Below are 13,951 nucleotides of genomic sequence, written 5' to 3' on the forward strand. Positions count from 1 at the left end.
AGAGAGAGTATTTTGTTTGTTATGCGCATGCACAGCAATTATCTCAACAAAGATAAGTAAGAATACTCTAGTTCATATAAATACATACTAAAATACGCTGTTCGAAAATTAAAGTAATGAAAAATTTATTGATTTAATATACTCTTACAAATTTTCGATAATTTTTCTTCTATTTTCTTATTAAAATATATAATAATCATCGTTGACCGATAAGTTGACCGTGCAGTTTTTACCGACAATTGTAAAATGTGAGTAATTTCAATTCGATCAAAGAATACACTTATATTTTACCGATGTAAGATAAGTAAAACATTAAAAAAAATGTAATACTTATTTTCATTAACAGATGGCACTATATAGACGAATAATGGTTACTCAACTTCTTTGTGTGTCAAAATAGGTGTATGCTAAAAGTATATTAATGTATTCTTAATTTAATTCCGTTAAGATTTCACTAATAATAGATATAAATTATAATAAACCTTTTTGAAGGTATATATATAATATAAAGGTAGTTATATTTATTAATTTTGAAACGTATAATATTAAATATTTGCATATCATAAAGGCTTATTTTACGGTATATTATTATTGTAAAGATGTGCATTCAATTATTAATTTAATATCAAATTCAATAATGAACCTTTTAAATAACAAGAAAGAGGCTATGCTAGGAAACAAGGAAACTGTTAACTTACTCGACTTCCCTTCAGAAACAGATACGGACGAAGCAGATTTAAAACTAACACCAAGAAAAAAACAATTTAAGCGGTGAGAATAATAAATGACAATACTGATACTTAGTCAATTATTATTACTTTTCTTAGTATAAGTATATTTACATAAATTATTGCTTACATTATTCCCATATATATTATTTGCTATAAAGATATTGTTTATGTTGTAGAAGATATAGACAAGGAAGTACTGTTAAAGTTCAAAGCAATAGCACATGTGGTTGCAAGAAACCTATAAGGGTTATATTGTTATGGATAATTGCATTATTAATAACATTTTGGTTGATAGCTTTGTCCTGGCTAGCTGCAATTTTATATGGAGAAATCGAAAGGATGCATACATCGATAAACTTAGGTAAGTTATATTTAAACATTTAAAATAACTTTGACAACATTTGTTAATACGTTTCCGTCTGAATACGTATAGCATGTTTGTTAGAATAAATATGTAAACATTAATTAATTTAGTAATCAAATAAAACATTCTGGAACTAATTGTAGTGAACTGATTAATGAATGATTTGTTTTGAATTAAATGAAAATGATTTTGCAAACATTTCAATGTGTGAATAATTTTTAGTTCATAATATTACAGTTAAAAAGGTATCATACTAAACTTAGGTATACTTTTGACAAATGTATAAGATTAATCTTTTTTTAAATAAGTGTTATCTATTTAACTGTAAATGTAAGATAATAGATGGTTATCAAAAAAAAAAAAAAAAAAAAAAAAACAATTTTAAGTGCTAACGAGTAATATTAATATTAATATTAAACCTATCGCGCGACTCTACTCGACTCTGTAACTGATAGAACGACAAATCAGTTTGAATAAAAGTTAAATGTTTTAATATTGAATAAGTAAAATAATTTGTAATTAATAATACAATACAACAATAATACAAAGTTAGTTCTTGTAGAATCATTAAAGTTACGATGAGCATGATTAGTACTTGGATAGATGACTTTTTTGGAACACTTTATGCTGTTTACTCCAGAGAGGTGATAAGATAGTTTCTATGGAAAAATGATAGAATTGTGTTGTAAAAATGTTATAGGAAAATTTCTCAAATAATAAAAATAATATTTATTGTTATATGGTTGTTGTAAAGTTAAATGAAAACAGAAGAAGAAAAAAAAGAAAAGTAATAACATTCAATGTAGAATTTTCATTTAATGATTCTACTAGCCATGGTATGTTAATTGTTAATTTTTTCATTCGCAAATAAAAAACACAAATAAAAATTCAAATAAATATCATTCATTTTATACGTGTTTATTTCAAGCATATAAAATATTAAAAGAAAAAAAAATTAAGTTATATAAAATTTATATTGAATTATACAATATAAATAAATTATATATTAAATGTAATAATATATAATAAATTTAAATTATGTTATTAATTAAATTATGTCAATATTAAAAGAATAATTTGTTTATACTAATACAACATTGTTCAAGTTTACTCTATTATTACGTGCGTTAAAAGATTATTATAAAAATGTATTTTCTGCGTTATTATTAACAATAAATGTACCATGATCAGTTTTCAAATTTTTAACAGAATTTCTTACAAGTTATAGTGTTATTTGATAAGTCAACAATTCTTATTGCATTATAGATAGATTTTTTTTTCTATGCATACATCATAAAATATATAACTTTTTGAAGACAGCAGGGATCATTTGATCAACTCCTGTTAATACAAATGACTAATTAAAAATATTTGAATTAAAAATTCTTTAATGATAACATCTATCTTCATTGAACTTTACAATAATTATAATTATAAATATTATTATATTATATTATTTTAAAAATTATTTTATTTATTATCTAATCGATTAAATATATATCAAACTAATTATGATGATCATTAAATTAGATACATTACAAATTTCGTTAGAAATATTTGACATTTAATTTGTTAATGATAAATAAATAATATTATATTAATTATTTGATATTACACATAAACAATTGGAAATATTACAGTTAAAAGTTAGTCAAATTAACAATCAATTTTTTTCATTTCTTCGCTCAATATTACATTAATTATAGATAGCATTTTATTAATATTTAAATATTATTATTTATCTTTTAAAAAAAAAAAAAAAACTGGTGAATATCGAATTAATTATAATCTGCAAACTATTATAAAAAAAAAAAATATACATTTTGTTAAAAATAAGTTATTTGTTAGAATAGAGTATAAATAATAATACATAAACTATCGATAGTTTTACTGTTAACAATTTTCATTTGTATAAAGAATAATAATAATAATAGGAATAAGTTTTTTTTACCGTACGAAGCAACCCCTAGCGGTAGAAGTAAAGTTGTGGTTCTCGTGCGAAAGCAACCCCTTCGTCAGTCGATATCAGAGACGACGAGACGACGACGACGACGACGACGACGACGAGTGGCGGGCGAGTCCCGTACATTCTGTTAAAACGTGTGTGTATGTGATGTGTGTGTGTGTGTGTGTGTGTGTTTGGACGCGTGTATATGTGTCGATATAATATTGTGGCCTCCTCAAAAATTGTTCGTACGTTTTCGCATTGTCGTTTTAATATTTTCACCTTTCAATGATTTATATAACAAGGCCTAAATTCACTTACTTATTTAACACGCGTAAATCTTTCACTGTTCAAACACAAAAGTCAACCTTTTTTTTTTTTTTTTACTGTCATGAAAGAATAAAGATAATAATACTTTATCGTGAAAAAAAAAATTCACCTGAACGTCTACAGTTTACGATCGATTACGATGAAAGATAAAATAATATATCATTGTAATCGTCATTTTAAATATGATATTTAATTGAAAAATTCATCGATCGTTATACAGAATTTTTCAAAGGTGAAAAATACGGTGTGTCACGGATTGTTGTTCATTTGTGCAATTTTATTTTGTCAATATCGAATGATATTTCTTATTTAAATAGATGAAGTAGAACGAGGGAGGAATACAAATAATATATATAAAAGAGAAAAAAAGTATTAAAAAGATAAACGTTAAAATTGTAAGATTTACGTGTGTCGTACTTTTTTTATCGTCTTCTTATTTTCTCTCTATTCGTGTTTCCTTCCTCTTGTACAAGTTGTATACAACAAAGGTCGAATCGATGAGAAAAGACTTTTATAATTCATTTCTAGCGTGGGCGAAGCTTAACATTAGACGCGACTGAAAAGATAACAGAAAACGATACCACCGTTTCATATCACCAAAAGATATCACGTTAATTCAAATGGTGTTAAGGTCGAATGCGTTTTTTTAATTGAGGAAGAGAGAGAGAGAGAGAGAGAGAGAGAAAGAAAGAGAGACGTGTGTGTCCAAGTGCCGAAAGTGTTTTTCGCGATACAGATAATAGCTTGCCTGTTAACTAACGTATTGTTAGTTTGTCGTGTTCATTTTCATGACAAAAAATTTCCACGATAATATGACTAATATGATAGACATTTGGTTGTAAACTTTAACACCAGTTTATATGTCAAATACGTAAGTCATAATAATCACACATCAACGTAGTAGCCTATATATTATATATTTAGTAAAATAACGAAACTAAAAACTTAGATGAAATATAATTAAAAATATACAAATTTGATCGAAATATTACATATTACTTCATTGATAGAATTAATGATAAAAACCATTGATGGTTTCGTTATTGTTTTATTAAATAATTTTAAGTTATTTTTGAAAAGTAACGAACTGTTGTGTTCACATAAAAATTTAATTGAACATATATATATATATATATATATATATATATATATATATATATATATATATTATTTCAAATAATTGACCATTGGTTCTGTTTTCTTTAATGATAAATAACATTTAAACATTTCGTAAACATTTGACGATATAACTTTGTTCAATTATATTATAATAAATTTTACTAATACATTTTTTTTTACATTTATTTCATATATTAATATGTCATTCAGGAGAAAGAACGTTTAAAGTAAAAATTAGAGATAACGTTATATCTGAACGAGATAACGATTTTAAATATGTAGTATATATGTCCAATAATAATAATAATAATATATATTCACGTAGGAATTATCTTATAATCTTATGTTTCTATTCTCATAACAAAGTATTTAATTAAAATTAAACGTTAAACCGGTGGGGTAATGTTGAAATATAGTCATCATCATTTAATATATATATTTCTTAACACCAACAAAAAATAACAATATTATTAGCTTACTATTAATGTCATTAGCTTCTCATACTCTCATGCGGTTAATTATTTGATATTCCTTATCATTCGTAACAAACGGAAAGCAACTGGGCTTTGGTTTCGTGATAGAGACCAAAGCAATCAGTTAATTATCACGAAGAGAAACTTGAACAAGTGCACTTGCACGGTACCGCGCACATCTACACACAGAGGAGACATACATAAATGTAAAATACTCACGTGTTATATGATTACAGACATTTGTCGTATTTATTGTTTTTATATTTTTCATATGTGTGTGCGTAATAAGTTTTCCTTATAAGTAAATACACAATGAGTCAACATTTATTACTGTCTTCAGAATAATTTTATATATATATATATATATACTGATTTAAATAACATATACAAATAAAAGTGATCCATAGTTTATGGACTATATACTCACATGCATATTTGTAATTTCGTATGAAAATTTGATGAGAAATAGAAAATGATTTGATTTTTGCAATAATTATTGACATACTTTGTAAAAAAAAAAAAAAAAAAACGCACACGTAACTGTAAAAAGAGTAAGAAAAATGAACACGTATGCAATAGTAGTATAGAATAATGTATAACGCGTGAGCCAAAAGATGCGCACTCGCGCGCTCTTCTACAAAGCGCGCGTACCTTCTGTTATTGTTGACTATCAATCTGATGATAAGAGTCTTTCAGTATTGTGACAATGTTCGGTTTGTAAATGCATCGTCGTTTAATCGCACCGTATCGTTGTTATTGTTAATCGTTAATTATACCCTCTTACACACATTAGTAAATTTCCACGAAACAATTTGTATCTATGTATAATATACATTTTCAGTATTGTTTCGTGTTAAACGAAAGGTAATACGAATATACTTTGACGCAAACTAGTTCTAATTTTATTAATTTCATTAAAACAAAATATATATATATATATATATATATTGTTCTTCACATATTTCGTAATGAGATATTTTTTTATTATTATATAATTAATTAATTATATAATATTAATTATATATTAAATATTATAAAGATATATATATAATATATAAATATTATAATAAATATTTATTATATTATATTATTAATTTTAAATTGATATATTAAACAATGAATCACGTTTATCGTTGGATCTTACATATGTGTGCATAAGTTATTATTATTTCAGTTAGCATTGTTATAATAATGTTTCTTATTTTCTTTCTATATACGTGGAAGAAAGATAAATGTTGAAAATGTTTCTTTTTATCTTCGATTAATTGGCTATTTTATAATTTCATTTATTATTCGGTATCAATTGTCTTGACTTGATTAATTTCTTTCAAATTCGTGTAACTTCACGATTCTTTTGCCATACGCTTGAAATACAACATGAATAAATAAATCAATAAATAAATATATTTATTTATATAAATGAAAAAAAATTATATATATATATGTATTTAATTTTATATAAAATAGATAATATCTTCGACTAAATATGTCCTTTTTTTGGAACAATTAAATTATTATTTAAAAACGAAGAAATTTTGCGATGAAATACATCGGACATTTATTACTGATGAATGAATGAATGAAAAAAAAAAGAAAAAAACAGACACCATGAACTGTTAGCGTTTTTAAAGATTATAATTTTAATGTTCATAATATAAATATATTGCATATATATATATTATCCCAACAAGATATATACTTTACCTTAAGAATAATAAGTATATGTAAATAAAGGAGACGAAGGAGGAGGTTTTACTTGAAATGGACTCAGTAGCGGTTACCGTTCCGCTTCGTCAACCAACGAAGAAAATGAAGAAACGTAAGGAATTGGATGCACTTGCACCTCCTCATGCTGTTTCCAGAAGAACTTCTGGAAAACGTAGTTCTCAGGTATTTATTGTTTAATTAAATTATACAAATATCATATATTATAAACGATTATTTTATAACACACGGTTATTTCATTTATTTTGTTTGAAATAAAACAAAATAGTGTGTCATAGAAACACGTGATGTTTCGAGGGTTGTTCAGAATTATTAAATTGTTTTATAAGAATATCATATTAATAGAAAGTTATCGCAATTTTTTCACTGTATTATATCGAAAACGTATTTTCGGAGTATTGTAATAATGGATTTATTAATAAATAATGTTGGAATTTGTAGTAATTCATATTTAAACGAATAACATTAGTATATTTTATTGATAATTTTTTTAGTATTTTATATTTAGATAATTAACACAAATTATTATATTTTGTATTGAAAATATTTAGTATGACAATTAGATCAAAGTATATATATATATATATATATATATAACACTATATAGTATATTTTTATTCCAAATTTGTAATACCTCATATTTAAATAATATATAGGTATATTTTGTTTATTGGAAATACTTTTTAGTATTTAATATTTAATTATTCAATATTAAAATTTTTCTTTGTATAATTGTCTAATGTAATACAAAATGTTTTAATATTATTTAATTAGACTTGATGTTCTATTAATAATGACTATATGGAAATTATTTATTTACCAGGAATTATTGACAGATAGCAGTGACGAACGTTCAGAATATTGGAACACATCGACAAGAAGCAGTCGCAAATGTAGAGGAAGAAGGAGCCAAGCCTGTCCGGGATTTCTTAAGGCTTGTAGTGCCTTTTTGGCGTGTGCTTCTATTTTAGCTACTGCTAGCTTAATATGGCTTTTTATTGACGTTCGTCAACAACTCAGCGCCTTAAGAACGGAATTGGATCAAGGTATTGCTCCGAGGGATTTGAAAAATAATGCTGATTATTTATTATTATTCCTTTGATTGTTTTTGTATTTTAAAGATCTATTATAATATAATACAAACATCTATTTATAATGTTTTCTCTTTTTTGTTTTTTTCTTTGTTCTTTTTCATATGAAATTATTTTGCGAAGATGTGACAATTAGTTCCAGAATGAAATTATGTACGACCGAAGAAAATAATGCTTATCTGTTGTATAAATTTTAAAGATTAACTTGTAATCATCGTCATTATAATGTCAAATAATCATATGATTCAAGTTGTAATAGTTACAACAGCGTTGTGTTGTTGTTGTTGTTGTTGTTTATCATTTAAATTAATTTATTACGAGCTCTTTTATGTTTATCGTATTACAGTAATTGCCGGTAATGAGGGTGTTCCTGATACTTTGCAAAAATGCCATTCTATGTCGAGAAATCTGCAAAAAAATCAAACAATTATTTTTACTCATCTCTCAGATCTCAGGCTACAAATAAGTAATGTTACCATTCAGGTGAATATCTCTTATCATTTTATTATTACTTGTTATAATTATTGATTATTGTTATATCCTTTTTGATATGTTTAATAATAAGAATTCGTTACAGTTAGCGAACATACAACATGGATTGCATCAAGTTCAAGAATGGGTGCATGCTGCTCCGGAACTTGCTAATGTTCCTAAAGATTTAAAAGCTCTTTCTACAACAGTTGTTTCGTTGGGCAGTCAAATAAGCGATTTGGATTCGACCGTAACAAAGTTGAAAGAAACTAATACACGTGTACAAAATTTTCAAACTACCGTGTTACAAAATATCACCAATATACAGGTAAATTTATAGTATTTCTAGCATTGAATTCATTTAGAATTCTTCCAATTGTTTTCTATTGTATTTTTCTATTGTATTTTGACAAGATAGAGAAAATCAAACCTTTTTTTAAAAAATAATATATGAGTAATATTCCATTATTATTTTCATATTTCATCTTTACAGCACGCTATTTCGGAATTGACCAATTTAACGCAAAAGCCTCAGATTTTAACTACCAATGAAACCAAATTGAAAACCGAAGAATTAAATGCTGCAATATCGTACGTAACAAATAACTTGACGCACGTTAATGAAACCCTTTCAAGAACTCTTCAATGGACAAGTGAAGATCAGAAAAAAGATCATGTAAGCTTAGAATGAACTATAGCGATTAGATTAAAAAATAATATTTACTTTTAATCGTTATTATATTTGTTAATATATTTATTATTAATGTGTTATATTATTTTAGAAAATATTGAATTCCCTTTTGGATACAACTCAAAATGTTAGTACAAAGGTTATATCTTTGCAAGGAGAATATGCAAAAATATCTGAACAAATAACTACATTACCATCATTGACAGAGCAGGTATATTATTGTGAGAAAAGATCACTTCTATTTCAAATAAAATAGACATTCGTGAGAAAATGGTCTCTAGAGGAACAAACAAACAAACAAAAATGATAAATCCGGTTCAGTCAGTCCAACGGCCTAACGTTTTTCACGAATCGTTACATTATTTTCTCAATAAAATCAAAAATTGTTATTGTCATTAAATATCGATTAATATATTTCAATATTAATAATGATTATAGGTGAAACAAATCCATGCAGCCAGTATAGAATTAAACGATAAACTAAAACGTTTGGAGCAATCTTATATTGCTGTTAAAAATTCAACTACTGCTATGTTAAATGCAATAACGGAAATGAAAAATGAAAGAAGAACTGTAAACGAACAAGACACGAAAGAAATGACCAATGAAGAAGGTATATATTTACATATACGATAAATGTAATTAAATGTAATATTCTTAAAATTAGTTCATTTGAACAAATACCTTATAGAACACTTCGTGTATTGTTATTGGACGTTATGAAAATATCATCAAATAAATTTGTTGTTTTTTTTTTTTTTCAGGAAGTCAAAACGTTCAGAGGATAAGCACAAACACTTTAATATAAGATTAATATAAGTAGAATATGAATAATATTTCCAAAATTGTGATTTTCAAAAGTCTAGCTCCTGCACGTTTGATAAACAGTCTGTAGGTAACGTAAAAGAGATGTGTAACTGTAAATACTAATAAGATAGGAAAGTTTATTAAACTATCTATTTAGCAGGAATTACATATTTAAACTTTGAGTCACGTATGCCATCTTAAAGAAAAGGATGTTATATATTGAAGTGTGTAATGAAAAAATAATGAATTGATACAATTAAATGAACATCTGTGACTGAAACTGTCTATGATCTTGTAGAAATTATCTATACCAAGCAATAATTTGTACAATTATGATATAAAAATTCTGATACATTGAAAGTATAAACATTTGGAAATACTTACAAAGTACAAAATCGACATTTTAATCAAAACATTATCTACCCTTAATTATAAATTTCTACAAACGTAATATTTGTTAGACATTATACAATACAATGATTCGTATATATTCATTTAGATTTCTTTTTTTTTTTTTTTAAATTATTTACAAATTATTTGTTTTAATAATCACTTTTCAAATGATACTTTTCCATCAAAAAGTCTAATTAATTCCTTCATGTTTCTAAGAAGGAACGTTTATTTTTCATAATAATAATATATAGAATAGTATTGTTTATAAGTAATTAAGTTTATAAATAGGCATAATGAGTGCTATTTTTTACGACAATCTATGTGAAATATGGTCATATAGAGATAATCAAAGTTACGTACATGTGTACGTATTAATACGTATTAATGTTAATAATATATGCGCGGTTAGCTCAAAATATAATTGAAATCTCATATTGTATATCAAAACTTCATACAGTAAAATCTTTTATCTTATCATCATTACTTTTAATTCAATCGTTTTTGCCATATATATTTCTATTAGACTATTAATTTATTATTAATTATTATGTCGTTTTAATTATAATATTATGATCAAAATTATGATTTCAATCAATATTTTTTTATGCCAAATAAGTCATAAAAAAAAGTAAACATTTAAGAAATAAATTCATTTAATTGACTATTACTATACAAATTAATGAATGAATTAAACAACACATTTATAGAAAATATACCAATACTACTAAAAAGGATTAATAAAAACTTGAACGTTAAAGTAATATAAATAATTGAACTCTCATGTGTACATTTTCAATCCAGCCTCATGAGTCGTCAAAATAATAGTCAAAGTGATAATAAAACATCAGATGAAGGAGAAGCTCAAAATAAATTTGGCAGCGCTAAAACTATTAATTCTGATCAATATCTTCAATACACAGTAATTAGGATGACTCAGTAAGTAAAAATATAAACGTTTATTATATTAAAAATAGTAATCTATTACATTTTATCTATTATAATTTTTACTTGTTCATAGTGGGAACGCAAAAGTAACTTTCACCGCTTTGAAGGTTCATTCAGTATATCATTGGCTGATTATTTTGGCACAGGAGATTCTTCCATTGACTTCTTCTACTGCTTCTTTATCAGCTCGTTTTCGCGGAGGATATGCTGGTGTAATTGATTTGAACGACGATGTACGCAAAAGTGTACATCAAGAAATAAATAATTGCAGGAAGACTTAATTCTCTTGCAAATGCAGCAGTTTCTATCTACTATACAAGACTTTTATGGACTTTAAATATAAAAATCTTACAGTCTTTTATTGTGATTGTTATTCAAATTATATTAAAATATTTCTTGTCTATTTTTTAGATTGTATATATAAGCTTATAATTGAGCTATTGTACGGCCTGCCTGTTTTCCAAAGTTATGGCCTGAAGAATCCATAATTGTGTACATAATGAAATTCATATGTTTACAAACGGAAAGCATAATTTCAAGACATTCAATTAATTTTAATAAAATCAAAAATAATATTCTTATAAAATCAATTAGTAAAGTTCATAGTTATTTAATTAGATCTATTAGCATAGCTACAATAGTAGCCTATAAGTTTTTCACAAGAAAAACAAATGTAATACTTAATCATTCGACCTTTTCGTTTTTTCATCCTCATTTCGTAACATCAATACCTCCTTAATATACACTTATGTTGTCATATAAAGAAATTGTGTCATATGATAATGATGATAGTGACGATAGTTTAAAAAAATAACGTTTGTTACAGGGAGAAATATAAAGAAAAGGAAGAAATATCAATAAATCAATCTATAAATGACTAAGAATTTGTACTAGATTTTTGACAGCGTGAAATAAGATGTGCATATGATTTCCCATGAAGAAAGCACACTAATATAACTGTCATATTATCGCATCCAGCACCCCTTGAGATATCTGGTGCAAGACAGCAATTAATTAATTCCTCGCATATTTCTTTAGGATTCATAACACCTTCCATTTCATTTTCTACAACTGTTGACGACGTTAAGCGAGACTTTATAAAATTGACTACTTCCTCGTTCGTCATTACTTCCCAAATTCCATCACATGCTAAGACAACAAATTCCCACTCTTCCGTTAAAAGAAATTGTTTAACTTCAGGAAGAGCTAGGAAACATATTTTATACATTTAAATATACTTTACTTGTATTATTACAATTATTTATAATATTTCTTACCTGTTACCATCTGATCTTTTGCTGGCAAGTACCAGTTATTTTTAAACTTGAAGTCTCCAAGAGCACGGGATAAAGCAAGGCTACCGTTAACACGGTTGAATTTGATGCAACCACCTGCATTCTCAATTCTTTTACGTTCGTCTTCTAATGTAGGTTTATGATCTTGACTAAGTGCAATTACCTTTCCGTTAATGCTTGCCACTGCTCTGCTATCGCCTGCATTAGCCTAAACAGAATACAAAATGTTTATGTGTGAATTGAAGAATTAGATAAATATATATTGAAAATGGTTCGTTAACTATAATAACTTACACAATATAAAATATTGTCTTTGATAAGCAGTGCGATAACAGTACTTCCTGATAAAAATTCATTAAATACATAATTGATTTTCATTTCATTATCTAATTGTAAGAAACCGTTTTGTATACCCAGGACAATATTTCCTGCCTTATACTCACATCGCTTGACGATGAGTTCATGAAGGTACTTTTCAGCACTTTTAGCAACCGTTGTACCTATCAGTTTTAAATTTGAATGTAAATAATTGTTTATATCTTTCTACAAATATATTATAATTAAATTTGAATTTAATATATTAATTACTTGATATATGTACCTAAATCTATACGTTTATTTATTCTATGTCACTTAAGTAAAATAAAATAATATTATTACCTCCATGACCATCGTATACTGCAAAAAAAGCTGTGTCTGGGTCATCTGGAAGAGAGAGGATATGTACATGACAATCTTCCATTTTAATCCGCCATCCTTGCATACAAGAACTACCCACATAGTAATTGTAATTTTGACAAGATTCTGATTTTTTAGTTGTCACTGGTTGAAGTAAAGTTCTACCCATTGTATTTTTTTTATTCACCACTATTAGTTTATTTAGATCATATTTAAAAATATGATATGATACTTTTGATAATTATTTAAAATAGTTAAATAATTGTAATACTGAAATAATATCGTATGCACAATGTACCATCAATAACACAATTTAAATTAAAATATCTTCGTGATATGTTGTAATTGAAAAAATTACTTTTTAATATTTTTTACCTTTTCATGCATAGTTTTAATTTACGCTGTAAACTTAACCTCTTCTTGAAAAGTCTGAATGAAAATATAATTTCTAATATTTTGTATTCACACTTACGATATAATATATGAAATATTACCTCTTTTTATTTGTCATATTTTTAATAATTATAAAAAACAAATGATCGATTTATATGATTAATTAACTTACATCAGTTTGGTAACGAAATAACGAAATACGACTAGCGTATCGTGAGTGAGTGATCCTTTTCGTTCAGTGAGGTTATGTACTCTGAGATGATGCCACTCGTACGATAATTATCGTACGTGTCACATAATTTGAAGCATTGTACGATCTAGGGATCTTATAGGAGGGATGCGCAATGTACATTGCTGGGGGACCGGAACTCGATTTTGCGCGCGAATGATTCAAACATTGAAATAATTATGAAATAATGAATTGCATCAAATACAGAAAAAAATGAACTATATTTAATGATAATTAAAAATTTATATTAAAATAGAATAGGTTATACGAA

The 13,951-nt window shown here is 25.8% G+C and overlaps 3 protein-coding genes across 17 annotated transcripts; 2 read left to right on the plus strand and 1 right to left on the minus strand.

The window, feature by feature from the left end:
* The first annotated feature begins 352 nt into the window (after positions 1-352).
* On the plus strand, positions 353-10,027 carry LOC107064103 (uncharacterized). 13 transcript variants are annotated; one of them, XM_089177970.1, is made up of 11 exons: positions 365-511; positions 714-771; positions 908-1,092; positions 6,697-6,852; positions 7,511-7,733; positions 8,125-8,261; positions 8,356-8,577; positions 8,743-8,925; positions 9,032-9,151; positions 9,379-9,553; positions 9,705-10,027. In XM_089177970.1, exons 4-11 carry the CDS (start codon positions 6,724-6,726, stop codon positions 9,746-9,748), a joined length of 1,233 nt encoding a protein of 410 aa, XP_089034096.1. In that variant the 5' UTR covers positions 365-511; positions 714-771; positions 908-1,092; positions 6,697-6,723; the 3' UTR covers positions 9,749-10,027. The 13 variants fall into 13 exon arrangements, with proteins under 13 accessions (XP_015171922.2, XP_089034099.1, XP_089034096.1 ...); XM_015316432.2 differs by lacking the exons at positions 365-511; positions 714-771; positions 908-1,092 and adding exons at positions 3,109-3,195; positions 3,899-4,241; XM_089177969.1 differs by lacking the exons at positions 365-511; positions 714-771; positions 908-1,092 and adding exons at positions 3,132-3,284; positions 3,688-4,241.
* A 774-nt stretch (positions 10,028-10,801) lies between these two features.
* LOC107064106 (uncharacterized) lies at positions 10,802-11,675 on the plus strand. The gene is made up of 2 exons (XM_015316440.2): positions 10,802-11,076; positions 11,159-11,675. The coding sequence occupies exons 1-2, from the start codon at positions 10,946-10,948 to the stop codon at positions 11,364-11,366; spliced, it is 339 nt and encodes a 112-aa protein (XP_015171926.2). The 5' UTR covers positions 10,802-10,945; the 3' UTR covers positions 11,367-11,675.
* Positions 11,082-13,727, minus strand: LOC107064105 (putative protein phosphatase 2C T23F11.1). 3 transcript variants are annotated; one of them, XM_089177974.1, is made up of 6 exons: positions 13,624-13,721; positions 13,434-13,487; positions 13,041-13,328; positions 12,675-12,880; positions 12,363-12,588; positions 11,082-12,291 (listed from the first exon to the last, which is right to left on the minus strand). In XM_089177974.1, the coding sequence occupies exons 3-6, from the start codon at positions 13,225-13,227 to the stop codon at positions 11,963-11,965; spliced, it is 948 nt and encodes a 315-aa protein (XP_089034100.1). In that variant the 5' UTR covers positions 13,228-13,328; positions 13,434-13,487; positions 13,624-13,721; the 3' UTR covers positions 11,082-11,962. The 3 variants fall into 3 exon arrangements, with proteins under 3 accessions (XP_089034100.1, XP_089034101.1, XP_015171924.1); XM_089177975.1 differs by lacking the exon at positions 13,434-13,487 and having other exon boundaries at positions 13,624-13,727; XM_015316438.2 differs by lacking the exon at positions 13,624-13,721 and having other exon boundaries at positions 13,434-13,616.
* Between the last annotated feature and the right edge of the window lie 224 nt (positions 13,728-13,951).

Source organism: Polistes dominula, unplaced genomic scaffold (assembly GCF_049000335.1).
Source record: "Polistes dominula isolate Pdom_NZ unplaced genomic scaffold, Pdom_raw_medaka contig_77, whole genome shotgun sequence".
Lineage (NCBI taxonomy): Eukaryota > Metazoa > Arthropoda > Insecta > Hymenoptera > Vespidae > Polistes > Polistes dominula.

Excerpts from the sequence above, each read along its gene's own strand:
- LOC107064105 (XM_089177975.1), bottom strand. The coding sequence starts at position 13,227 with ATGGGTAGAACTTTACTTCAACCAGTGACAACTAAAAAATCAGAATCT. Across the intron at positions 12,589-12,674 it reads AAGACAATATTTTATATTGT|GCTAATGCAGGCGATAGCAG; the intron begins GTAAGTTATTAT and ends TATTCTGTTTAG. Across the intron at positions 12,292-12,362 it reads AAAAGATCAGATGGTAACAG|CTCTTCCTGAAGTTAAACAA; the intron begins GTAAGAAATATT and ends TATGTTTCCTAG.
- LOC107064106 (XM_015316440.2), top strand. The coding sequence starts at position 10,946 with ATGAGTCGTCAAAATAATAGTCAAAGTGATAATAAAACATCAGATGAA. Across the intron at positions 11,077-11,158 it reads ACAGTAATTAGGATGACTCA|TGGGAACGCAAAAGTAACTT; the intron begins GTAAGTAAAAAT and ends ACTTGTTCATAG.
- LOC107064103 (XM_089177970.1), top strand. The coding sequence starts at position 6,724 with ATGGACTCAGTAGCGGTTACCGTTCCGCTTCGTCAACCAACGAAGAAA. Across the intron at positions 6,853-7,510 it reads CTGGAAAACGTAGTTCTCAG|GAATTATTGACAGATAGCAG; the intron begins GTATTTATTGTT and ends TTTATTTACCAG. Across the intron at positions 8,926-9,031 it reads AAGATCAGAAAAAAGATCAT|AAAATATTGAATTCCCTTTT; the intron begins GTAAGCTTAGAA and ends ATATTATTTTAG.